Genomic DNA, 25,111 nt, shown 5'->3' on the forward strand with positions numbered 1-25,111 from the left:
CATTTGCCTGATGAATAAAGCTACATATAATTTCAAATGTTTTTTGGCTACTTTTGTTTCATCAGTGTAATATTTATCCATATATTTTTTCTATCTTTTTTTTCTATCTACCCATGTATTTTGTGCACTGTTCTATTAAGTTGTCTTTTTCCTACCAATTTGTAGGATTCTTTGTATATTAGGAATGTAAATCTTTTTTATTATGTAGGTTGCAAATATTTTCTTAGTGATTTGTTTTAAATTTTTATTTATGAAGGCAACACTTTATTTTTTTAAAGTATTTATTTAAGTAATCTCTACACCCAGTGTGAGGCTCAAACTAATGACCCTGGAATCAGGAGTTGCCCAGTCCTCTGAGTGAGGCAGGCATCCCTGAAGGCAACACTTTAAATGGGAAGTTCTCTGATGCCTGGGTGGCTCAGTAAATTAAGGGTCTGTCTTTGGCTGAGGTCAGGATCTCAAGGTCCTGGGATTAAGTCCCTCACTGGGCTCTCTGCTCAGTGGGGAGTTGGCTTCTCCCTCTTCTTCTCCCTTTGTGCACTTTCCCTCTTCTTCTCTCTCAAATAAATCTTTAAAAAAAAATGGGAAGTTCTCTAACTTCAACTTTGCCTAGATTTTAACTTTCTTGGTAATGTAGGGTTGACTCTGGTGATCTTCACTTCTTGACTTAAAAGGTCAGCCTAAAATGGAGGCTCATTTTAAAAAGCTTGCTGGAGGGGTGCCTGGGTGGCTCAGTGGGTTAAGCCTCTGCCTTCAGCTCAGGTCATGATCTCAGGGTCCTGGGATCAAGCCCCGAATCGGGCTCTCTGCTCAGCAGGGAGCCTGCTTCCCCTCTCTCTCTGCCTACTTGTGATCTCTCTTTGTCAAATAAATAAATAAAATCTTTTAAAAAAGAAAAAATGGCTTGCTGGAGGAAAGGTGGGAAGCAGTGAGCCCTTCAGAAGACAACTAAATAACCCTTTTATATATAGATACAATACTGTATATACTGCTGTTGCTCTAGATGTATATATTGTACCTACTGCTCTAAAAAAAAAAAAGGCTTGCAGTGTTCAGGTGAATCTAGAAGATAATTGGATCTTATGATAATTATGCCAATTAAAATATTTAACATACAAAGATGCAAACAATAGGGCAGAATATATATTTTGAAAATTTAATATGGAAAAACCAAGAACATGTAACAAATGTATTTTATTTAATGAATGAGCAAATCTAAGTCATTTTGTTACTAGATTTTCATCAAAAACAAAAGAATGTGGCACAGAATACTATCCTTTCCTTCAAAAAAACCTCAGACGAGTTTGTCCATCAGCTCTACCAGGGACTTTTTCATACACCAGACGCCGTTTTTTGAATTGTGGTAGTTGTGAGCACATGAAATCTGTTAAAAGGAGAAAAAGGAAAACCGTTTTATTTCTGATAGTAATAAAGTATAGCTATTTTTTCTAGCTATTCTGATGCATCCTATTTCTTCATCTATCTACAAAGTGCTAAAATTTCCAAACTGAGATAAAATGACTATAAAAATTACATTTTTATCAGAAATGCACCTGTAGGGGCGCCTGAGTGGCTCAGTGGATTAAGCCTCTGCCTTGGCTCAGGTCATGATCTCAGGGTTCTCAGATCAAGCCCCACATCGGGCTCTCTGCTCATCGGGGGGCCTGCTTCCTCCTCTCTCTGCCTGCCTCTCTGCCTACTTGTGATCTCTGTCAAATAAATAAAATCTTTAAAAAAAATGCACCTGTATCTAATAGCCCAATACTAATTAGTATCATGTACACATATTTTTATGCTCATACTTTGCACAAATAATTAAATCTCCCTGGATTTAAGACCCTTTCATTTAAGTTTTCCCTCATTAATTACCTTCTATCTGTAATGTTGTAGAATTTATCCTGAGCTCTGATATATGATAGGTGGTGATCATGTATGGACTCACCTTCTATGACTGTATTATATATGACACTTTAGCCTGAACTACCCCAAATTTGGATTCTTATAGAGGTTAATTAATTAAATCAGTAAAAAAGGAGGCTAAAATATTTAAAACTATTTTGGTAATTATTCCTGGAAATGTAATCTCATAATTAGAAGAGTTGGATGCCATTATAAACAAATTTAAAAAGCAGTATAATAGGTAATTTTTATCATAGAGATCACAAATACACTAAGACAGATGGAAAATTACCTTGAGATTATGCCAATAGCTTTGGATAAATTGTCTAGGCCTGAATTAATATGAATTCTAAAAGTTTATATCTTAAACAGTGAAGGTAATGATGTGCTATGGGAAACCCACAGTAAAAAAGTCAAAAGTTTCCATAGTGATAATGATACTAGTATCAAAGATTCATGTAAACTGTTTAAATAAAATTATTTTATGGAAGAAGTTTGAAAGTGGAAAAAAGCAATATTTCTAAACAAAATTATTTATCTAATATATGATTTAAAAATATATTTATAATTAAGTTAGTGAATTAAAATATAAGTAGATATTGACTATTCCATCCATATCCCCAAAAGCTTAAATATAAAAGTTATTAGAAATAATTTCTGAGGGGTGCCTGGGTGGCTCAGTGGGTTAAAGCCTCTGCCTTCAGCTCAAGTCATGATCCCAGCGTCCTGGAATCAAGCCCCGCATCGGGCTCTCTGCTCTGCAGAGAGCCTGCTTCCTCCTCTCTCTGCCTGCCTCCCTGCCGGCTTGTGATCTCTCTCTCTGTCAAATAAATAAAATCTTAAAAAAAAAAAAAAAAAAAGAATTTCTGAGATCTTCTCATTGAGAAAATGGGAAGATTTTCCTATACATTGGGATGACCTAAGTTCAAGAACATATAGTAATTCACATGCTTGATTTGGTTCAAGATGGGAAAAAAATGGAATTTTTAATTCAGTTCACTTATGAAGCTGGAATAAACTTCATGTCAAAAATGTGACAGTACAAGTAAAGAACACAATAGGTTAATTGCATTATGAATATAGATATGAAAGTCATAAATATTAGTAACCATATTCAACAACAAATTGAAAGAATCACTCTTCCAAAGCCAATTAAGTTTATTACAGAATAATAAGAATGATTTAATATTAGTAGACCTATTATAATCCTTGACTTTAATGGATCAAAGGAGAAAACATATTTGATTTTCCCCAATAGGCACCAAAAAATATTTGGATAAGATTCGGAAACTATTCCTCACAGAAGTTCTTATAAAACTGGGATAGAATAGTTCCCATTAAGATCAGGAACAAAACAAATTATGATTATTAAATAGGATCAAATCCAAGTTTTGTGAGTCCTGGCGTTTATACAGTTGATCCTTGAACAATGAGGGTGTTAGGGATGCTGTCTCGCCCTACTCAAAAATCTAAATATAGCTTTCTTTTAAAGTAATCTCTGGGGGCGCCTGGGTGGCTCAGTGGGTTAAGCCTCTGCCTTCAGCTCAGGTCATGATCTCAGGGTCCTGGGATCGAGCCCCGCATCGGGCTCTCTGCTCAGCAGGGAACCTGCTTCCTCCTTCTCTCTCTGCCTGCCTCTCTGCCTACTTGTGGTCTCTGACTGTCAAATAAATAAATAAAATCTTTTAAAAAAATAATAAAAAAAAAATAAAGTAATCTCTGCATCTAACATGGGGCTCAAACTCATGACCCTGAGATCAAGAGTCACATGCTCCACCAACTGAGCCAGCAAGTCACCCCAAAATTCTATATATAACTTTTGACTTCTCTAATACTTAACTACTAAGAGCCTACTGTGGACTGGAAACCTTACTGATAACACAATTAACACATATTTTGTATGTTATATGTATTATATACTGTATGCTTACAAGGAAGTAGGCTAGAGAAAAGAAATGTTATAAAGAAATCTTAAGGAAAATATATTTATAGTACCATATTGTATTTATCAAAAACTCCGTGTGTACGTGGACCCATGCAGTTCAAACCTGTGTTTTTCAGGGGTCAACTGTACAGGTTGGGAGGTCCTCTTTATTTTATTTTATTCTTAATTTTTATTTATTATTATTATTTAATCCCAGTATAGTTAACATACAGTGTTATATTAATTTCAGGTGTACAATATAGTGATTTATCCAAACCCATATATTACTCAGTGCTTGTCATGGCAAGTGAACTCTTTAATCCCCATCCCCTATTTCACCCATCCACCCACCTCCTCTCTGGTGACATCAGTTTGTTCTCTATAGTTAAGGGTATGTTTCTTGGTTTGTCTTTTTTTTTTCTTGTTCCTTTGTTTTGTTTCTTAAATTCCACATATGGGTGAGATCATATGGTACTTGGGGAGGTCTTCTTTTAACAAAACAAAGAATACCAGATTTTCTGGGAGTCCCTCAAGCCTCACAAAAGGACCTCTGCAAAAAAGGAGCTTTGAAGTTTAAGCTTCTCCCCTTTTTATTTATTTTTTTCCTATCGTGATAAGGCTACATTTGTATGGCCATTAGAACTTAATATTTTGTTCTAGATGTTCAAGCCAATGTAATAAATGACATAGAAAATAGAGGTACAAGAGGTATCTTTACCAGGAAAGAGAAAACTGTCCTTTTAAAAATAGATATGATTAGGGGCGCCTGGGTGGCTCAGTGGGTTAAAGCCTCTGCCTTCGGCTCAGGTCATGATCCCTGGGATCAAGCCCTGGATTGGGCTCTCTGCTCGGCAGGGAGACTGCTTCCCTTCCTCTCTCTCTGCCTGTCTCTCTGCCTACTTGTGATCTCTGTCAAAAAAAAAATTTTTTTTTTATATGATTAAACGTTCAGAAGCATCAAATGTAAAGTAGAGCTAATAATAGTATTTATCTGATATCTATTTAATAGTATTCTCAGAATTCAGTAATCTGCATAAAGGGCCTAAAAGGGTATCTGGCCTATAATAAGCTCTTAATAAAGGTTATCCCATTAAATATTCCTGCCCGGGGCGCCTGGGTGGCTCAGTGGGTTAAGCCGCTGCCTTCGGCTCAGGTCATGATCCCAGAGTCCTGGGATCGAGTCCCGCATCGGGCTCGCTGCTCAGCAGGAAGCCTGCTTCCCTTCCTCTCTCTCTGCCTGCCTCTCTGCCTACTTGTGATCTCTCTCTGTCAAATAAATAAATAAAATCTTTAAAAAAAAATAAAATAAATATTCCTGCCCAACAAAGAAGTTAATTTTCTAATTCATTGATTTCTCTGGTTAATCTTTGCTAATTTTATAGTGTTCAGCTTTACTTAGACTTATTCTAAGGTTTTATTTTTAACTTTTTAAATTGAATGCTTAGTTCATCTAAAGCTATAAGAATTTGACATATTTTGTTTCCATTTATTTTCTTAGATGTCTATAATTAGAATTTTGATTTTCTTTTTGACTCCAAAGTTATTGAAGATTCTTTAAGTATATTAATTAAAGCAAACTTTTTTTTTTAAATTTAGAGATGGTTCTATCTTTTAATATTACATCTGTAAGGGGTACCTGGCTGGCTTATGTTGGGATGGCATGTGACTCTTGATCTTGGGATCATGAGTTTGGGTCCCACACTGGGTGTCGATATTGGAAAAAGAATAAATAAACTTAAAAAAAAATTACATCTCTGAGTAGTTTTATTAACATTAGGTAGTGTTACCTGGTAATGATTTCTTGTCTCCTGAGTTAGATGAGGAGTCAGAATGCCTCTTCTGTCCTAAACATTTTCCAGCTCTTTGTTGGAAATAAAGACTGTTGAATTCTTGTTGATTTACATTAGGATCAGAAGCACAAAATAAATCCAAACTGGGGGCAGACGGTAATTCTTTCCAGGAAGTCCTTTTAGTCCCAGCATTTGACCTTTCACATATGAAGTCTTCTAACTCATCAGATAGGCATTTTTGCTGATTAGTGAATAAATTATCTTCCTGAGAGTACCATTTGTCACATGCAGTCTGCTTTGCACCATATTTTAAGTTGAATGAGTGATTCTTTTGTTCCCATACATCTTTCTTAAAGTTCCAGGGAAGAGGAGATTGGGAGCCTTCTAGTGAAAAGCTAGGGGCAGACACTTCTTTATTTATATGTCCTTTTGCATCATGTGTTCCCTTTTTCTGGTAATTTATAAAATTAGGGGCAACTCTCTTCTGAGTGTCAATTGGTGATACTATGTTTTCATAGTTTATTTGTGTTAGATCCAAACAAAAGACATCTGACTCTGAATCATTTTGGTTTTGAAAGGAGTCACCAGCTACATTCCTTGATTCTGTATTAATCAGGAAAGGATTATGCACTATGTTTGGGTTACAACTGGAGTCTTTCCAGCAGCTGGCCTGATTGTAAGAAGTCACAGGTGGTAAAACGCATGGCATTTCTCTTAGTTCCATAAGGGAAGAGTTATAGTTTGAAGAGCTGTTTGTGTCTCCATGCACTGCCTCTCCTATATCTGAAAAGTGGTAATTTTCATTATGTCCTTGAAAGACAGAGTTTGAAGGGCCAGAAGCTGAACTCTGGGAGGTGAAGGTACTAGTCTGATTTCCATTTTCCTGAGGTGATGGACTTTGAGGTGAGTTTGTTATGGAAGAAGAACTAATCTTGAATAAGGAAGTGATGCTACAAAAATGCTAAAAAATTTTAAAAATTAATTAATATAATACAAATACAATATAAACATCAGTCAAGTAATATAAACAAATATAACATAAACATTAGTCAAGTAAATATAAATAACAATGCTTATCTATATGTAAAGAAAGTAAAATAAAATAAAAATAAATAAATAATATATATAAATATACATATAAAATATATAAAATAAAATAAAATATAAAATAAATAAAAATATAAATAAGTAGGGTATTATAGTGATCCATGTTGTAAGAACAGAATTAGGCTCCATTAAAAGAAAAACTTATTATAATTAGAAAATCCATTTTCTAATCCAATTTCTAATCCATTTTCTAATCATAATTTAATAGAGTTTTGAGTTATACAAGTTACACATGAATACCATCTGCTTGATAAACATTTAAAATTTTTACCAATAAGACTAAAGTTTTCTTTATTACTATAATGAAGGGCATCAGGATTGTAAGCACATATGAATAGAGTGTGTGATCACATACTTGTGGGCACAATAACATTTCAAAATAATTTAAAGTGTGATAAACTGTACTGAATTATCTATATAGGATAGCTTGAGAATTCTATGTGAAATTTAGTTCAAGTAAATTATTTCTTTGCTACATGAAGTCCAAAACAATCTTGGATACCTTCATTTTGAAAACTGCTACGGTAAGTGGAAAGGAAATAAACTCATGTAAGACTACGGAATTCAAATAACTAACCTTTAACACTTTTTCTGGAACTTCAGGTAAAAGCTCCTGAAGTTGACACAGAGTTGCTAATAATACCCAGTGCAGTGAACGTCCTTTATTTAACATGAGCTGAGCCACCAATGGGTTAATACATGGAAAATCAAGTAAGTACATTTCTTCCTAGAAAAGAGTTTAAAGGAATAATCAGCCACTAGTCATTTGCAAATGACCCATTTTATTCTGCTCAATCTAGCATATTAAATTTTTTGTCATTGCATCTCTCCTCAATTTGAGATGTCTGGGAAATAAGTATGGCTAGTAGGGAAAGGAACTTCTTTGGCAGTTAAGATTCATATGCTCTCAGAATTAAGAAAGATCTTAAAGTTCATTCACTTAAATCACTCATCCAAAAAATTTTATTACAGTTCATCTCCTTTGAATGACAACTGTTTTACCTAACGGTAGATTTTCTAATGAGAAATGTGTTCTAATGAGAAAAGGGGACTTTTATAACTCAAGATTTCTTTAGCTATCCCTTTGTAGGCCCTATACCACTATCACTATTTGATTAGGATGAACCATATTTATGAGAAACCATGTTTATGATACTTTCAGGAAAGCCTTGCTGTGAAGAGTATAGGAAGAACTTGTGTCGACCATAACTGACCTTAATGGTCTAAAAATGTGTGTTTTCAGAGAGATCTCATAAAAGTCTAGAAATATAGCAGCCATGTTTTACTATTACTGCATTTCGTTTTCTTTCTGCATTACACTGGCTTTTTGCACTCTCTTTGATTTTATCAAATGACAGACATGTGGGTAGATTAGACATGCCTTGGTGAGAGAGAACCTGCACAGACATACATGCATCCATAATTAATTATACCCATACATGCTGAGAGTACTATTTTCTCTTTAGGCATATAAAAATTCTATAATTTAATAAATATGAATGTTTGATGAACGTATATGAATACATTAATATTTTATTAAATTTATTTGCTTTATAATTTTTTTTAAAAGATTTTATTTATTTATTTGACAGAGAGATCACAAGCAGGCAGAGAGGCAGGCAGAGAGAGAGGAGGAAGCAGGCTCCCTGCTGAGCAGAGAGCCCGATGCGGGGCTCGATCCCAGGACTCTGAGATCATGACCTGAGCCGAAGGCAGCGGCTTAACCCACTGAGCCACCCAGGCACCCTATAATTTTATTTTTTAAATAGGTAAAATAGTCACATGGTTCAAAATTCAAAAGGTACTAAAAGGTGTGCAGTAAAAACTCTCATCCTAACCCATTTTCCTAGTTCTCTTTGGAGATAACTAATGTTATCATTTCTTGATATCCTTGCAGAGATGTTTTATTCATTTACAAACACTTATAAATATTAATTTCCTTTGTTTTATACAAGTGGTAGTATACACGCTCTATGCTGCAACTTCATTTTTCATGTAATATATCTTGAAGATCATTCCATATTAGTATGTAAAAAGCTTCATTTTTTTTTTACATTTTCATGATTTGAATATATTAAAAAAAAGGTAACAAAGATACTAGGTTGGTATAAGAACTTGGAAATATTTATGCTTAAACAAAAGGAATTTCTAAAAATTAACTAATCAATCTCAAATATATTTCAAAACTCTACTTGCAGTTTCAATTATGTAACTGAATTACTGAAAAAATGGAAGGATGGAATTTTGCTGTACTCATGTTTACTACTCTTAAATGTTAAAATTTAGGAACTAGAAAAAGTTATCTTTTGAAAATATTAGACATTAAAGTCATTATATCACACTATAATACACTTGATTTGAAAGTTCATTATAAAATATCTCATTAGTATACTTCTGTGAGGGGCGCCTGGGTGGCTCAGTGGGTTAAAGCCTCTGCCTTCGGCTCAGGTCATGGTCCCAGGGTCCTGGGATCAAGCCCCACATCGGGCTCTCTGCTCAGCAGGGAGCCTGCTTCCTCCTCTCTCTCTCTGCCTGCCTCTCTGCCTACTTGTGATCTCTATCTGTCAAATAAACAAATAAAATCTTAAAAAAAAAAAAACTTCTGTGAAGTTGAAAAATACCCATGATTCTGGAAAATGATCTAAATAAATGTTGTACATATGGTTACTGCTATATATGCTCATGCAAACATTAACGGACAAAAATAAGCTACCAAAAAGAGAATTCCAGTACATGTATTTATATTTGCCTTGCAAATATCTAATTTACATATTTAGGAAATGAACCTTAGATGGTGAAACTTCAAGCCAGGATTTATCCAACCATTCACGAGGATCTCTCTTCGAGGTCATTAAATTGTGATCAGCAATTTGCCGAATTATCAGTGCAGCCTCTTCCACTCCTGGGGCAATTATAAGCTAAAATATATTTTTTATATATTAGATTATAGGAAATATTAGGAAGCAAAATATATAATTCAGAAATTGTTTGTAATTAGAAGAAAAAAAGCCCAGCAGTTTTCCATCTTTGAATATAATTTTAGATATAATTTACTAAAATATGTGAAAGCCAGCATATTTTGTGAGGATAAGGAGTTTTCTTTCCTTCTTTAAATATGATATCCTTATAGTTTTCCAATTTTTGGAGCTAAATTTCTTCATTTCCATTTTGTATTTATTAATAAATTTATTAAAAATTTGGATGCTGTTTATAATATTTACTATTTTTGTTTTTTCCAAGTTAAATCTAGCAGTTCTCAAAAATAAGAATTTAAGGGGCACCTGGGTGGCTCTGTTAGTTAGGTGTTTGCCTCCAACTTAGGTCATGATCCTGGGATCCTGGGATCAAGTTGGGCATTGGGCTCCCTGATCCATGGGGAGACTGCTTCTCCCTCTCGCTCTGCCAGCCACTCCCTGTGTTTGTGCTAGCTCTTTGTCAAATAAATAAATAAAATCTTAAAAAAAAGAATTGGGGCGCTTGGGTGGCTCAGTGGGTTAGGCCTCTGCCTTCGGTTGAGGTCATGATCTCAGGATCCTGGGATAGAGCCCCATGTCGGGCTCTCTGCTCAGCAGGGAGCCTGCTTCCCCCTCTCTCGGCCTGCCTCTCTGCCTACTTGTGATCTCTCTCTGTTAAATAAATAAATAAAATCTTTAAAAATAAATAAATAAAATAAATAATTTATTTTTTAAAAAGATATGATTTTTCAAAATGATATTAGAAGATAAAGGATAGGGGCACCTGGGTGGCTCAGTGGGCTAAGCCTCTGCCTTCGCCTCAGGTCATGATCTCAGGGTCCTGGGATGGAGCCCTGCATCGGGCTCTCTGCTCAGCAGGGAGCCTGCTTCCTCCTCTCTCTCTGTCTGCCTCTCTGCCTACTTGTGATCTCTCTCTGTGTCAAATAAATAAATAAAAATCTAAAAAAAAACAAAGATAAAAGATATTTGCCAATGAATTTGATGCTGTATTTGATGCTAATGAAAAACATTATTTTTAAAAAGATTTTATTTATTTGACAGCACAAGCAGGGGGAGCAGCAGGCAGAGGGCAAGGGAGAAGCAGGAATTCCAATGCAGGGCTCTATCCCAGGACCCTGGGATCATGACCTGAGCCGAAGGTAGATGCTTAACCAACTGAGCCACCCAGGCACCCCAAAAAGGAAGAAGTTTTGATTTAGAATATTTTGGGAATTGTTCCATCCAATACTGGCTTATTTGATGCTAAGCTCTGTGTGTGTTAAACCTAACTCTAAAAAAAAATTTCTTAATATCTCCTACTTCCTGTCACTTGTGTGTTTCCTCCATGCCTTTCTTTCGAAATGCCAGCCTTTTACGTCTGCTTTCAGTTCCATTTTTTACTTCTTCATCTTTTAGATTCAGTTGAAGTAAAAATAGTCCATGGGTTAGCAGGCTTTTAAAAAAAAAAAAAAACTTATTTATTTAATTTACAGAGAGAGGAGGTTGGGGAAGAGGGAGAGGGAGAGAGAGTCTTAAGCAGACTCTGTGCTAAGCAAAGAGCCCAACAGATGGCTCAGTCTCAAGACCCCGAGATCATGAGTGGAGCCCAAACCAAGGGCCAGTGGCTCAACTAACTACCACCCAGGCACCCTAGTCCATGGGTTAGCAGTTTAATGTGAATAGGAAACACTGCCCTAAACAATCATATCTTAGAAATATAAACATCCTGTCCTGTAGTGAAAATTCAAGAAACAAAGACTGTACAAACCTCATAAAATAATTATGACAATATTTTCTTTCACAAGATAACAAAAAAACTGTTAGTACATAAAACTGGGGAGTATATGTATTCTAAAGAAGGATTTTCTTTAAATTATATTAAGTAGGTATAATTTTTTTTCTTTTTTTTTGAGAGAGAGGTAGAGTAAGCAGTTGAGGAAAGAGGAGGAGGGGCAGAGTGAGAGGGAAAGAGAGAATCTTAAGCAGGCTCCATCTGCCGTGGACTGGGGAGCCTGACTAGGCCTCAACTCAGGCTCAATCTCATGACCCTGAGATCATGACCTGAGGTAAAAATCAAGTCGGTTGCTTAACTGACTGAGTCACCCATGCACTCCAAATATGTATAGAGTGCACAGACATAAGAGTATTTGATTCCAAATTAATTTTTTAAAAAGATTTATTTGACAGAGATCACAAGTAGGCAGAGAGGCAGGCAGAGAGAGAGGGGAAAGCAGGCTCCCCGCCGAGCAGAGAGCCCGATGTGGGGCTCGATCCTAGGACCCTGGGATCATGAACTGAGCTGAACGCAGAGGCTTTAACCTACTGAGCCATCCAGGTGCCCCTCCAGATTAATTTTATTGCAGTTTTGGATATTTTAAGAAGATCTGATGCTTTTATTTAAATATAAAAAGGCACAATTTTGTGGTGATGGTAATGAATATTACCTTAATTTATTAGGCAAGAATTCTGGAGTTCATGGCTAGACTTTAGGAGATTCAGGAACCTCAACATTATTTTCAAAATTTTTCATATATGTTTATCTATGCTTTTTTCTGTAAAAGGAGCTAATAACAAATTTATAGAACTTTTTGACATTAGAATAAAATACAGCATAACACTACTAGCAGTATTTTCTTTTAGCTTAAGAAAATGTCGTTAAGGGGCGCCTGGGTGGCTCAGTGGGTTAAGCCTCTGCCTTTGGCTCAGGTAATGGTCCCAGGGTCCTGGGATCAAGCCCCACATCCGGCTCTCTGCTGAGCAGGGAGCCTGCTTCCCCCTCTCTCTCTGCCTGCCTCTCCACCTACTTGTGATCTCTGTCTGTTAAATAAATAAAAAAATATTTAAAAAATTTAAAAATAAATAAATAAATAAAAGAAAAGAAAATGTCGTTAAACTTCTTAATGTTTCCTTTATGGCTAGGTCTTCAGATGCCTAAAAAAATTTTTTTTACATCCATACTGATGTGCTCTAACAGGCCCAAAGCCATATTACTAAATTCAGTAAACTAAAGCAACAATATACTCTAAAATAATATGAGTCTAGGGAACCACTTGTATTTTTATTAATTAATTTATTTTTAATATTTTATTTATTTATTTGACAGAGAGAGCAAGAGAGCACAAGCAGGCAGAGCAGCAGAGGGAGAGGGAGAAGCAGGCTCCCCCTGAGCAGGGAGCTGGATACGGGCTCTATCCCAGGACCCTGGGATCATGACCTGAGCAGAAGGCTGTTGCTTAACCACCTGAGCCACCCAGGCGCCCCTTTAATGTGGTAATGTCATCAAGTCAGGAGAATAGGAGGCTTGAGTACTGGTGACATATTGATAATAGAGCAAACTGGTATTTGTTTCTTAAATTCTATGGAAAAACTGATTTACTTTTAAGATTATTATGTATAACTTGAAAAGCTCTTGGAATAGTTTGATTCAGTTGGGAGCAGAGTTTTGTTTGGAATGGATTGTGCCTGGGCATACTTCCTGTGTCATCCCTAAATGCCTTCCTTGGAACATGTCCTCTTTGGGCCATGTCACTGTACCTGAACAGAGCATTGCTCACTAGTATCATATAACCCATATATAGTGGAATAAAATGATTCCCTGAAGGATATTTTGCAAATAACTGCTTAGCATTAGCTGAAAAGAGGCTGGTTAAGTAGTGAAACCACACTTGAATGGGTAAGGGAAATATACTTACATTTGCCATTCACTAATAACTTTTCCAAGAATTTTATTTCAATGTTTAATATGCATCACAGGATCAAAATGATTAGGATTCTATTTCAAATAGATAATTTGTTAATTTTCTTAACAGGTTGTACTTTGATTTAATTCTATTCAGTAGATGTTTGTTGAACATTTTTACTGGGTACAAAGTACTGTGCTGGATGCTATACATTTTTCAAAGAAAAAGGCTCTTCCCTCCAGAGTGGAAGGCATATGAATGAATACATCACGCTACCATAAAGATATGAAGTGCTCTTGCGAGAACAGGAGGAGAGATTTATCTTGAGAGGGCAGACTTGGGACACATTTCTTAATGGAGGTAGTGTTTGAGCTGGGCAACAAAAGATATAACTCAAAGGCTAGCAGTAGGAGGAAGGGGGAGACAGCGTGTGATGACATGTTTGTGGACTGGCTGACTGTGATAGTGTGGACATATTCAGGAAATAGTGAGTAGGATGATGCTAAAGGAAGAATTACTAGGGGCCAAATTATGAAGTTTGAATCCAGCTGAGTTTGATCTCTATTTTGAATGAATTAGGGAGCTACGAAAGGTCTTTCGAGCAAGAAAATTTTGATTTAACAACACATATTATCAAGAGTCTACTACATACTTGGTGCTGTGCTGGGTGCCAGGAACACGAAAACAAATAAACATGTTTCCTTTCTTTCAGGAGTTTACAGTTCAGGAAGTGAAATGTTCACAGCTTTATTTCAGAAATGTAATTGGTGTGAATCTATATTATGCACCGAAGGAGGACAACTAGAAATAAGGAGATTAGTCAGGAAGTTGCTTTAAAACTCTAAAAGAGAGCCAAAGGTCTGAATTTGGGGAAAAGCAGTAGGAGTAGAATGAGACACATATTCTAGGGAGACATTGCAGCTACAGATTAAGTTATAGTACTAATGCCATAAACTAAGTTTGGGGAGAATGAGAAGTTGTGTTTTGGACATATATTATTTGAGGCACCTGTTGGATATTCATGTAGAGATTTCCAGTAGAATGCCAGAATATTGGTGCAGACCTTAAAAAAAGTCAAGAAATTTTTAAGAATTATACTCAGAAATGAAAGCTAAATTTGTGGGAATTTTGAACTTATTAAGGAAAGAGTTAAAGTGGTAACAGAAGAGGAATGAGCCCTGAATTTGGGGGATTATCTAAATTTCATAATGGGACATTGAAAAAAGAACCAAGAAAGGACACTGGTTAGGGATCACTACAGCAGATTAAAAAAAAGTGTATGTTTCTTAAGTGAACATATTTGATCAATGCATATTTACTTTTATTCATATCCTGCCAAGCAGCAACTAAGAGATAAAATATGACTTTAAATTTTTTAAGGGCTTTAATATTTATTTATTTATTTTATTTTATTTTACTTTATTTGAGAGAGAGAGAGCACAAGCAGGGGAAGTAGCAGAGGGAGGAGAAGCAGGCTCCCCGATGAGCAAGGAGGCCACACATGGCTTGAACCCAGGACCCTTGGATCATGACCAGAGCCAAAGGCAGGATGCTCAACCAACTGAGCCACCCAGGTGCCCCAAGGGACCCTTCTTCTAGAACAGAAGTTTAAATGGAAAGAATATTAATTTTTCAGTTTATTATTTTAATATTTCTTTGCACTGGGCACTTGAATTTGAGTATAATTTTGGTTTATGAAAAATACTTATAAACAAACATTTAAAAAAAAGAATACCTTTACATCCAGTTCTTCTGATTTTAGACCAAATGATACCAAAGCTGCATAAATCAGTGCTAGATGATGAAGTGTTTTTTCTGTAAGATGGTATCTAAAAAAAAATTATATTACTATACTTATACTCATTTGATATCTGATTGTACCTATTAGAAGTTCAATTCTTTTTCCACATTTCATGTTAGGAGAATAATGTGACTAAGTTAAAGCTTTGTGGCAGACTGAGCACTCTTTTAAGAAGATGTTTCCACCTCCGTTCTTTAACAATCCAGTTGAATCTAGGGGATGCTGAGTGTGTGTTTGAGGGGAGAAGTTTAACTCATCCCCTTACTGGCTCCAGGAATGGTTATCTGACTGATCCCAACTAAAATACTCTATCTTCCTGGCTAAAGTAACAGGTTCAGATAGGAACACGTGACCAGAACCAGGATAACTAGAATCCTTCCTGGGTCGTTTCCTTGAACTGTTCGAAAAAACACTTTTTAAAATGATCATTATGTGATGTGATAGAGGTGTTAGCTAACCCTACAGTGATAATCATATTATAATATATAAATGTATCAAATCAGCATGTTGTAGACCTTAAACTTACACAATCTGGTATGTCAATCATATCAATTAAAAGAACACTCCTTTTCCCCCCGCTATGGGTATTAAGCAGATCAGATGTGAGTCTTGAGCTATCTGCCTTGAGCTACTGACTTTATCCACTTTAAGTACCCTAAGCGCAAAAAGGAAATTTATTGGTTCATAACTACTAGGAAGTCCAGGAGAAGACATTATTGGATCCAGGGACTCAAACCATGTCATCAAGACAAGGTCTCCTTAATTTCTTGGCTCTCCTTTCCCCTGCTAGTTTTTTTTCCTCGGGTTAGCTTTTCCATGAGTGGCTGACAAGAGTGGCTTACTGTGCTTACTTAAACTATTTGTACAAACAATGTGGTTTCTGCTGAACACCTGCTTTTCTTCTTGGGAGTCTAGAATTTTAATATGTGCTAGGCAGAGAGTGCCTACATGATCAATCCTTAGTGAAAGCCCTGGGGATTGAGTCTCTAGTGAGTTTCCCTGGTACACAACACTTTATAAGTGTTGTCACAACTCTTTCCTGTGGAAATTAAGCATATTCTGTGTGATTCTACTAGGAGAAGATTCCTGGAAGCTTCCTTCTATCTTCCTCTGGATTTTGTTCCATGCACTTTTTCCCTTTGCTGATTTTGTTTGGTAACCATTTACTATAATAAATCATAGTCATGAGTATAAGTAAGGCCGAGTCCAGTGAATCCTTTTACCAAATCATCAAAAATGGGGGTAGTCTTGGGGACTCCTAACACATTTTCTTAAACAAGAACTTATGGCATGAACTACGAAGGTAATTCAAGCAATTTTATTTTGTATGTTGAATTTTCCTCATTTGGTCAGTTGATTAAGATATTTCTTAAACGTTTTATATATCTAAAAATATGGAACTGAGAAACCTAGAAGTCTGAAAATAGCTACATTTTATAATAATATCTTATTGTAAATAAATAACTCTTCATATCTTGAACATCAAACTATCTCAGACTATTACATAACTGGGTTTTTTTCCCATGAAAATCTGGGTAAAAATAGGTGTGAATCCCTCTTTTTTGCTGTACTTCAATTATACCTCTGGAATACAGGTGACTAGCAATCTAAAAACAACCTAAATTTTTTTCCTAAACAGTTTTATCTATAAGATACTTCCAAGATCTTGAAAAAGTTAAATGCTTTACAAGTAAGTTCCAAGCTTAAAATGCTATACAGCCTTTACTAATATTCAAAATGAAGATTTTTAGACCTAAATTATTATTTTTATTTTTCAATTTTGGTAGTAAGGAAAAGCAAGGTTAAATGATTTGCTAGATGTTATTGTTATTAGAAAAAGAAATAAGAACCAAGGTGTTTGGACTCTTAAATTTTAACTCATACTTATGGCCCCCCCCATAACAATAATAATTGTATAAAAAGAGCTTGTATATTGGAGCTGTATACTGACTGGAAAGTCAGTAAAGGAAAAGAAACCACAAATGCAATGTCAAATAAGGAAAGATCTCTATACCTTCTCTATACCTATCTCTATACCTTCTTTTTCTATACCTTCTAACTAAATAATATATAAAGACTTTACTTATTTGAGAGAGAGAGAGAGAGAGAGCGAGCACAAGCAGGAGGAGAGGCAGAGGGAGAGGGAGAAGCAGACTCCATGCTGAGCAGGGAGCCTGACACAGGGCTTGATTGCAGGACCTCAGGATGGTGACCTGAACCGAAGGAAGATGCTTAACCAGCTGAGCCACCCAAGGCATGGCAGAATAAACAATACTTTAAAAACTTATACTATAAGTGATGTGGTATGTGTTATGAGATACTGTAGAGATGTAAAAAAAAAAAAAAAAAAGGAGACCAGTTTGCAATTTAGTAGGAAAGATTCATTCATTCAGTCAAGGAATATTTACCAAGTATCTACTATATGAAACAATGTGCAGTGCCATGGGGCAAGTACTCCTAAATGGTAATACAAAGCAAAATGTGATAAATATCAAAGAAGAGGGGGCACCTGGGTGGCTCAGTGGTTAAGCCTCTGCCTTCGGCTCAGGTCATGATCTCAGGGTCCTGGGATCGAGCCCTGCATTGGGCTCTCTGTTCGGTAGGGAGCCTGCTTCCCCCCCCCCTCTCTCTGCCTGCCTTTCTGACTACTTGTGATCTCTGTAAAATAAATAAAAATCTTAAAAAAAAAATCAAAGAAGAAGAAAAGATAGAGAGCTAAGGAGTCCCAAGGATGGAGAGGATGGAGAGGTCACAATTAACTATCTATTTTTGTGTATGAGATGGGGGTATTAAAGAAAGATAGAATAGAAAAAGTGATATTTGGGGATAGGTTTTGAAAAATAGGCATGATTCACCATATCAAATAGTTGGAGGAGATAGAGAATATTGTAGAAAGAGAGAAATGTATCAGCAAAAGTAGAAGCAACAAAGGACCATATTTTTGAACCAATGAGCAATCCTTCTGGCTGAAATGGAAAACAGTGAAAATTAAGCCTGAAAATATAGGTCAGGATTATATTCTGAAGATTTTGAGTATTAGGGTGAATAGTATGTATGTATGCAGTAGATAATAGGGAAGTCAGTGAAGGCTTTTTTTTTTTTTATCAGAGTGAAATAATAAAGGCTTGATTTTTGAAATATTAATCAAATGTATGATAGATTATGGAGAGTAACATGGAGAGCCATGAGGTGGGAAAATAGTTGGTAGTCTGTGTTAACAGTCCACATAAGATCTGAACTAAGATGTTGGTAATATAAATGGAGAGAGGGGATAGATAAAAAAGAGACTAGTGGTTATATCCATAAGATATGTTTTCTAACTTAGGTGACTAAAAGAAAGGCAAGTCATAAATAGCCAAAGGGCAAAAAAGAGGTGATATTGCTTCAGAAGGGATAGAAAATATAATGAACTCACCCTGGAACATGTTAAGTTTGAGAGTCTATAAAATATTAGGGTGAAAATATTTAATAGAAAATTAGAGAGAGGGACGCCTGGGTGGCTCAGTGGGTTAAAGCCTCTGCCTTCGGCTCAGGTCATGATCCCAGGGTCCTGGGATCGAGCCCCGCATCGGGCTCTCTGCTCTGCAGGGAGCCTGCTTCCTCCTCTCTCTCTCTGCCTGCCTCTCTGCCTACTTGTGATCTCTCTCTGTCAAATAAATAAATAAAATCTTAAAAAAAAAAAAAGAAAATTAGAGAGACATGTCAGCAATTTCAAAGAGAGAAACTGCAGCTGCATATAAGTATAATAATTATAGGCAAAAAATGCTAATTGAAGCTATGGCAATGAATAAGGTTTCTAATGGATTGAATAGAAGAAAAAAGAGAATTTAGATGTATCTGTGGAGACTGGGACAAGGAAGAAGAAGAGGTAAAGACAGAGAAAGTGGTTAAAGAGAAGATCAAAACTGAAGTGTCATAGGACTGAAGAGCTTCAGATAAGGAAGCACTGACAACAGTCTTCAATACTGTAAAGCAGAGAAAGATAAAATGCTTTTTTGGAGGTGGAAGTGACACTGAGAGACAGATTAGTATGGATGTAGGAAAAAAGCCATACTGCAGAGAATTAAAAAAGGAGGTGGAAGCTGTGGGTTCATAAAATTTTGAGATGAAGGAAAGAAGGGACATATAATGATAACTTGAGCCAGTGTCTTGGCATGGATTTTTGTAATTTTTAAGTTAAGCATGTCAATGAAAGAAAGATTAGCAAGGTGCTATTTAGTTGGTAAACTTAATAAGCATTTAGAGAGAAGTGATTTAAGAATGGGATCTTTTAACAGACAAGTCAGAACTAAAAAGTAATAAAAAGTGAAACACTTAAAGCAGCAACTCTTAGTGAACTAGAGAAGGATGATTTGCACAGAATGTCCCCCAGAAATATATCATCTCCAAAGTTCTGATTTGTTTTCCTTTCATTTTCCCCCCCCATTTATTTCCCTATGGGCACACCTCCACCTTGAAGATCCCTGACTCAATGCAAACTAGATAAGCAAGTGGAAAATTTGCATAGCTACTTTTATTCAAAGAGGAAGACCAAATAACTTAAATAAAATGTGACTGTGGATGAAGAAATGTTTACTTACTCTGAGTTTAATGTTTTTTTGGTATACAAGATTATCCAACAATAGCTGTACTGGAATGATAATGCCATCAGTCTCATAATGATATTGTCTGATGCCTTCTCACAGTTCAATTCTTCTAGGTCCTACCAGAAAATAAATAAAATAAAAAGATTCACTAGGTTGAATAGTTGTTATGAAATTATTATTACCATGTTTCAATAATCTAATATATATACTAAATGTAATATATATATAAACTATATTGGGGCACCCAGGTGCCCCAATCTTAGCAAACCTTAAGCAGGCTACATGGAGCCTAACTTGGGTCTACAATTAATTATTTTTTAATTTTTTATTTTTTACTAACATATAATGCATTATTAGCCCCAGGGGTACAGGTCTGTGAATCACCAGGTTTACACACTTCATACAATTAATTTTTGATAAATGATTCAGGAAGTTTCTTACTCTAACATTAAATCATGTAACTATGAACTAAAATTAAATGTTTCGGGACGCCTGGGTGGCTCTGTCAGTTAAGCCTCTGCCTTGGGCTCAGGTCATGATCCCAGCATCCTAGGATCCAGTCTCGCATCAGGCTCTTTGCTCAGCAGGGAGCCTGCTTCTCTGCCTGCTTGTGCACGTACTCTCTCTCGCTCTGACATATAAATAAATAAAATCTTTAAAAATAATAATAAAATAAAATTTAAAAAGTTTCCCAAATGATATTTTGCCCTAAATAATTGTTTTTTAAAAAAACTTTAGGGGCACCTGGGTAACTTACCCGGTTAAGCCTCTGCCTTTGGCTCAGGTCATGATCTCAGGTCCTGGGACAGGGCCCCATATTGGGCTCCCTGCTCAGGCAGGCACCTGCTTCTCCCTCTTCCTCTGATGCCACCCGCCCCGGCTTGTGCTCTCTCGTTCCCACCTTCTCTCTCTCAAATAAATAAAATCTTTTTAAAAAGCTTTAAATATATAAGACATAGTAACTCTTAAGAAACCCTCTAACAGAGCTTTGTGTTTCCATTATATAATTCTTATACTGTTAACATTTGCTCATGACTAGACTTCTACCTTACCATATTTGCCATTAATTTATATTCCATCCCATCAAACTTGGTTTCTGCTCCCCATTTCCACCCTACTGAATTAATTTCTTTGTAATTTGTACTCCAATCAAGCAAACATATCAGGGAGATTTAGTCAAGAATTTGCACATCTTAAATTCTAAACTATAAGGTTTTTTTTTTTTTTTTAAGATTTTTTATTTATTTATTTGACAGACAGAGATCACAGGTAGGCAGAGAGGCAGGCAGAGAGACAGGAGGAAGCAGGCTCCCTGCTGAGCAGAGAGCCCGACGCGGGACTCGATCCCAGGACTCCGAGATCATGACCCGAGCCGAAGGCAGCGGCTCAACCCACTGAGCCACCCAGGCGCCCCTAAACTATAAGGTTTTTTTAAAAAGAATTTTTCTTTTTTCTTTTTTTTTTCAAACTGGCTTACTTGCAAGTAATCCCCACTTACCTTAGAGGAAATCCCGTATTACTAAACATGCATTAATTTACTACCACCTTTTAAGAAACATAATGGCTGGGATTTGATTTTTAAGGTTTTCAACACTTTAATTATTCTATAAATATATTTTAAAATAGGTCAATATATAACATTAAAGATTCCATATTTGCTTTGTCATCTTAAAGTATGGTAAAAATTGTAAGACATTAAAGAAGCTTGATAATAGTCATTTTCCATAGTGATGATTTTAATACCTGTCCATTTGCAAAGTTTTGGAAGAAAACACTAATGGATTATAGTTAAGCTCTCTATAGTAAAGCTAATAATAAATTACATGGTCAAATATACTGTACTATATTTAATTTATACTTTTTACTGTATAATTTTACCTGCAAAATTATGGCAGTGTGTTCATCAACTGTCACCACTACATAACACTCTGTACCTCCAAAGAGTTTCAATGACTCACTGCAGCATCTCTCCACTAGTGTGATATTATACCTGTAAAAATCCATATTTTGGGGTGACATAATAAAATGGCCAAGAAAAATTCTTCAAGAAAAGTTGTATACTATACCCTGCATACTAAATTATTTGAACTTCTGTGCTTTTTCGTACATCAATTTATTCCACTCTACAAATCTGAGGAATAAAATTAAAATTTATTCAGTATATGTGACAAATTAGTTGAGATGTGCATTGCCTTACGTACTTCATTTAGAACATCATAGTTCTATTTCCCATGCAATATTTAAAGCCCTCTAAATAGGAATATACATTTTCAATATTATCAATGACCAAAAGATATGATCATAATATTTGCAGGGAAAAAAACACATAAAGTGTTCATATTGGCTGATAACAAAAGAAATTAAGTTAAGATATAAATTTAGACAATAATGAAATATTTTTTTTCACAAAATTGATATATATTGCTAAAAAAGATAATATTCAGTAATTATGATGTATACTACAGGGAGAGAAGTGTGACTTGACATAAACTCTCTGGAAAACTATTTCTATGTGATATAATTGCAACTTAAATCAGGGAGAAATATGTCACATATATAGCACAATGTTTAGCCATTTAGGATATATATACCTTTGTTAAAGTTATGAAGTCAATAACTTACTTGGATTCTAGCAACTGAAGTATTTCTTGAGTATTAAGAAGTCCTTCAGATGCAAAAAACACATATGGAATCTGAATTTCCAAAAGAAATCCACCAAAACTATCCAGCAAGGTGCTTCCTGAATAAGAGAAAGTTTATAAATACTTCTCTTTTTTCTCATCCTTCATCTCTTTCTCTTTTTTACTTAACATGAGAATAGCAAGTGTATGTTCAAGGAGTAGTACAAAAATAAAACATAGTCATTGTAAAAAATCAGAAATCAGAATAAAGAAAGGTCTGAAGAATAAAATAAAAACCACATGTTATCCTACTACCTAAAAATAAAACAACATTAACAAAATTTACTAAAACTACTATATGATACATTAACAGGAAAATATAAATACAGCAACAGATAAATGGACAAAGAACATTAATAGGCAATTTACAAAAGAATGGCTATACAAGATCAAATCACATCTGAAAAGACATGGATAATCAAAGACATCATCTGTAATTAACTATAATATAACATATTATATATATTATATATAATATTTTATGCCTATAATTCTGTCAAAGATTCAAAAGAATAATAATACCTACTTACAGTAAAGATACTGGGGAAAGGATTCTCTTATACTTTCTGTACAAATATGAATTGAGATAGCATTCCTGGAAGGCTATTTGGCAATATATAAATGTGTGCATACCTTTGACCTGGCAACTCATTTTACTTCTTAGAACAAGTATATAAAAATAAATAAAATAGGGGCACCTGGGTGGCTCAGTGGGTTAGGCCTCTGCCTTCGGCTCAGGTCATGATCTCGGGGTCCTGGGATCGAGCCCCGCATCGGGCTCTTTGCTCAGCGAGGAGCCTGCTTCCCCCTCTCTCTCTGCCTGCCTCTCTGCCTACTTGTGATCTCTCTCTGTAAAATAAATAAAATCTTTAAAAAATAAATAAATAAATAAATAAAATATATAAGCTACAATAAATCTTAGAGTACAATAGTTGAAAATTGAAGCATTATAAATGCTCCAAATAAGGAATTGGTTGAATCAATTAAGTTTATCTTTGAGAGAATGGAAGAAGCCTCTACATATAAACTGGGATATTTATCTTTTATCTTTTTGGGGGCCCTCACTTAATCAATTTAACATTTCTTTTTTTTTTTAAAGATTTTATTTATTTGACAGACAGAGAGAGATCACAAGCAGGCAGAGCAGCAGGCAGAGAGACAGGGGGAAGCAGGCTCCCCACTGAGCAGAGAGCCCGATGTGGGGGCCCAGGACCCCGAGATCATGACCTGAGCCTAAGGCAGTCACTTAACGACTGAGCCACCCAGGTGCCCCAACATTTAATTCTATATATCAAAGATTACAAAGTAATCATTATGGTGACTCTACTTTTAGCATTGAAATGGAATATCTCAGAATTCAAACTTCCCACTCAGACTTGAGGTGAACAGAAAATAACTTATGGCAAGTATTGAAAGGCTTGCACTGGGACTAAATGTATATAGGCTTTTAATTTAATGGACGTGAGAATTCACAACCTGAGTCATATGAAGTGCTGCTGAGAAATACAAAGAAACCAAAAGAGATTTAAATTATTTTTGAAGTGTTTGTGTATAATTTCTTTTTTGCACATTAAGTTTTCTGAATCGGTCAACCTACTACAACAGAATTTTCCCTTAAAATTCAATAAAAAATACTATTGCATAGAAGTATCAGGTGAAGATTAGATATAATTGTAATAAGTTGTGCGATAATAAGTAAAATTTAGCAGGTAAAGGGATGATGACAAATATAATCAGTAAAGCTTACTTCACAAATGAGCAAAATAGGGTAAGGGGTAAAGAACCGGCCCAAGGTGACGTGGAGTGCTGAGGTTAGAGCTTGAACTCAAGTTCTCTAATACCATTGCTCATTCTCTTTCCACAGACCAGAAGCAGAAAACAGACAATTTCCATTCTACTACAACAAAAGGATTTTAGTTTATATCCTTACTCTGTAAAACTGTGTCTGGAAGAATCACTTTGAAGACCTTGTGAGGAATATTCAATTTCTTGCAGTGTTTAGTCCAACAGGAGTTTTCTACAAAATTATATTCCACCACAAATGAGAAGTTACTCCAGGGGAAATCTGATCCAATATATTGATTATGCACAACTACACAGGAACTTTTACTGAAGACAAAATAAAGCCAAGAAAATGGAATTATATTTGTGTCATTATTTACTTGAAAGGTCAAAAGATGATTGTTTTGGCTCTTTTATTCTTCTCTAGTTTATACTTGCTTATCCTGGAAAGGCACTGGTGTATTTTCTGTTGATTTGTTCTCCAGTTGTGCTAATTCCTTTTTATCTTTCTTTTTGATGGTCATACATTTTTTTAAAAAAATTAAAGTTTAAAGATTTAAAAAAAGATTTTATTTATTTATTCTAGAGCTAGAGCCAGCCTAAGTGGGGGAGGGACAGAGGGAGAAGCAGGCTCCTCACTGACCAGGGAGCCCTACAATGAGTAGGATGATGATGAGGATGATGATGACTATGATGATGATGATGTGGAACTTGATCCCAGGACCGTGGAATCATGACCTGAGCCAAAGGCAGCTGTTTAACTGAATAAGCCCCCAGGTGTCCCTTTTAAGATTTTATTTTTTAAGTAATCTCTACACCCAATGTGGGGCTCAAACTCACAACTCTGAGATCAAGAGTTGTATGCTCTTCCAACTGAGCCAGCCAGGTGCCCCTATGGTCACACATT

At 35.6% G+C, this 25,111-nt stretch overlaps 1 protein-coding gene and 1 long non-coding RNA gene across 5 annotated transcripts in view; one reads left to right on the forward strand and one right to left on the reverse strand.

The window, feature by feature from the left end:
* Positions 1-1,214: 1,214 nt before the first annotated feature.
* Positions 1,215-25,111, reverse strand: part of SHOC1 (shortage in chiasmata 1) — a 79,129-nt gene continuing 55,232 nt past the window's right edge. For 3 of the 4 annotated variants that reach the window (XM_047701084.1, XM_047701086.1, XM_047701087.1), the window contains 9 exons: positions 24,353-24,531; positions 22,364-22,481; positions 21,620-21,731; positions 19,736-19,857; positions 15,090-15,183; positions 9,507-9,638; positions 7,298-7,447; positions 5,611-6,574; positions 1,215-1,384 (listed from right to left, as the gene is read on the reverse strand). In XM_047701084.1, coding sequence (XP_047557040.1) covers positions 1,284-1,384; positions 5,611-6,574; positions 7,298-7,447; positions 9,507-9,638; positions 15,090-15,183; positions 19,736-19,857; positions 21,620-21,731; positions 22,364-22,481; positions 24,353-24,531 — 1,972 coding nt within the window. In that variant the 3' untranslated portion in view covers positions 1,215-1,283. The remainder of the gene's footprint in view (positions 1,385-5,610; positions 6,575-7,297; positions 7,448-9,506; positions 9,639-15,089; positions 15,184-19,735; positions 19,858-21,619; positions 21,732-22,363; positions 22,482-24,352; positions 24,532-25,111) is intronic. The other variant, XM_047701085.1, reaches the window with a different exon arrangement.
* LOC125084013 (uncharacterized) lies at positions 6,428-24,562 on the forward strand. Its single transcript, XR_007122436.1, has 3 exons — positions 6,428-6,516; positions 7,324-7,431; positions 24,287-24,562. It is a non-coding gene; the product is annotated as an uncharacterized LOC125084013 (long non-coding RNA).

The sequence above is a fragment of the Lutra lutra genome, chromosome 13, assembly GCF_902655055.1.
Source record: "Lutra lutra chromosome 13, mLutLut1.2, whole genome shotgun sequence".
Taxonomy (NCBI): domain Eukaryota; kingdom Metazoa; phylum Chordata; class Mammalia; order Carnivora; family Mustelidae; genus Lutra; species Lutra lutra.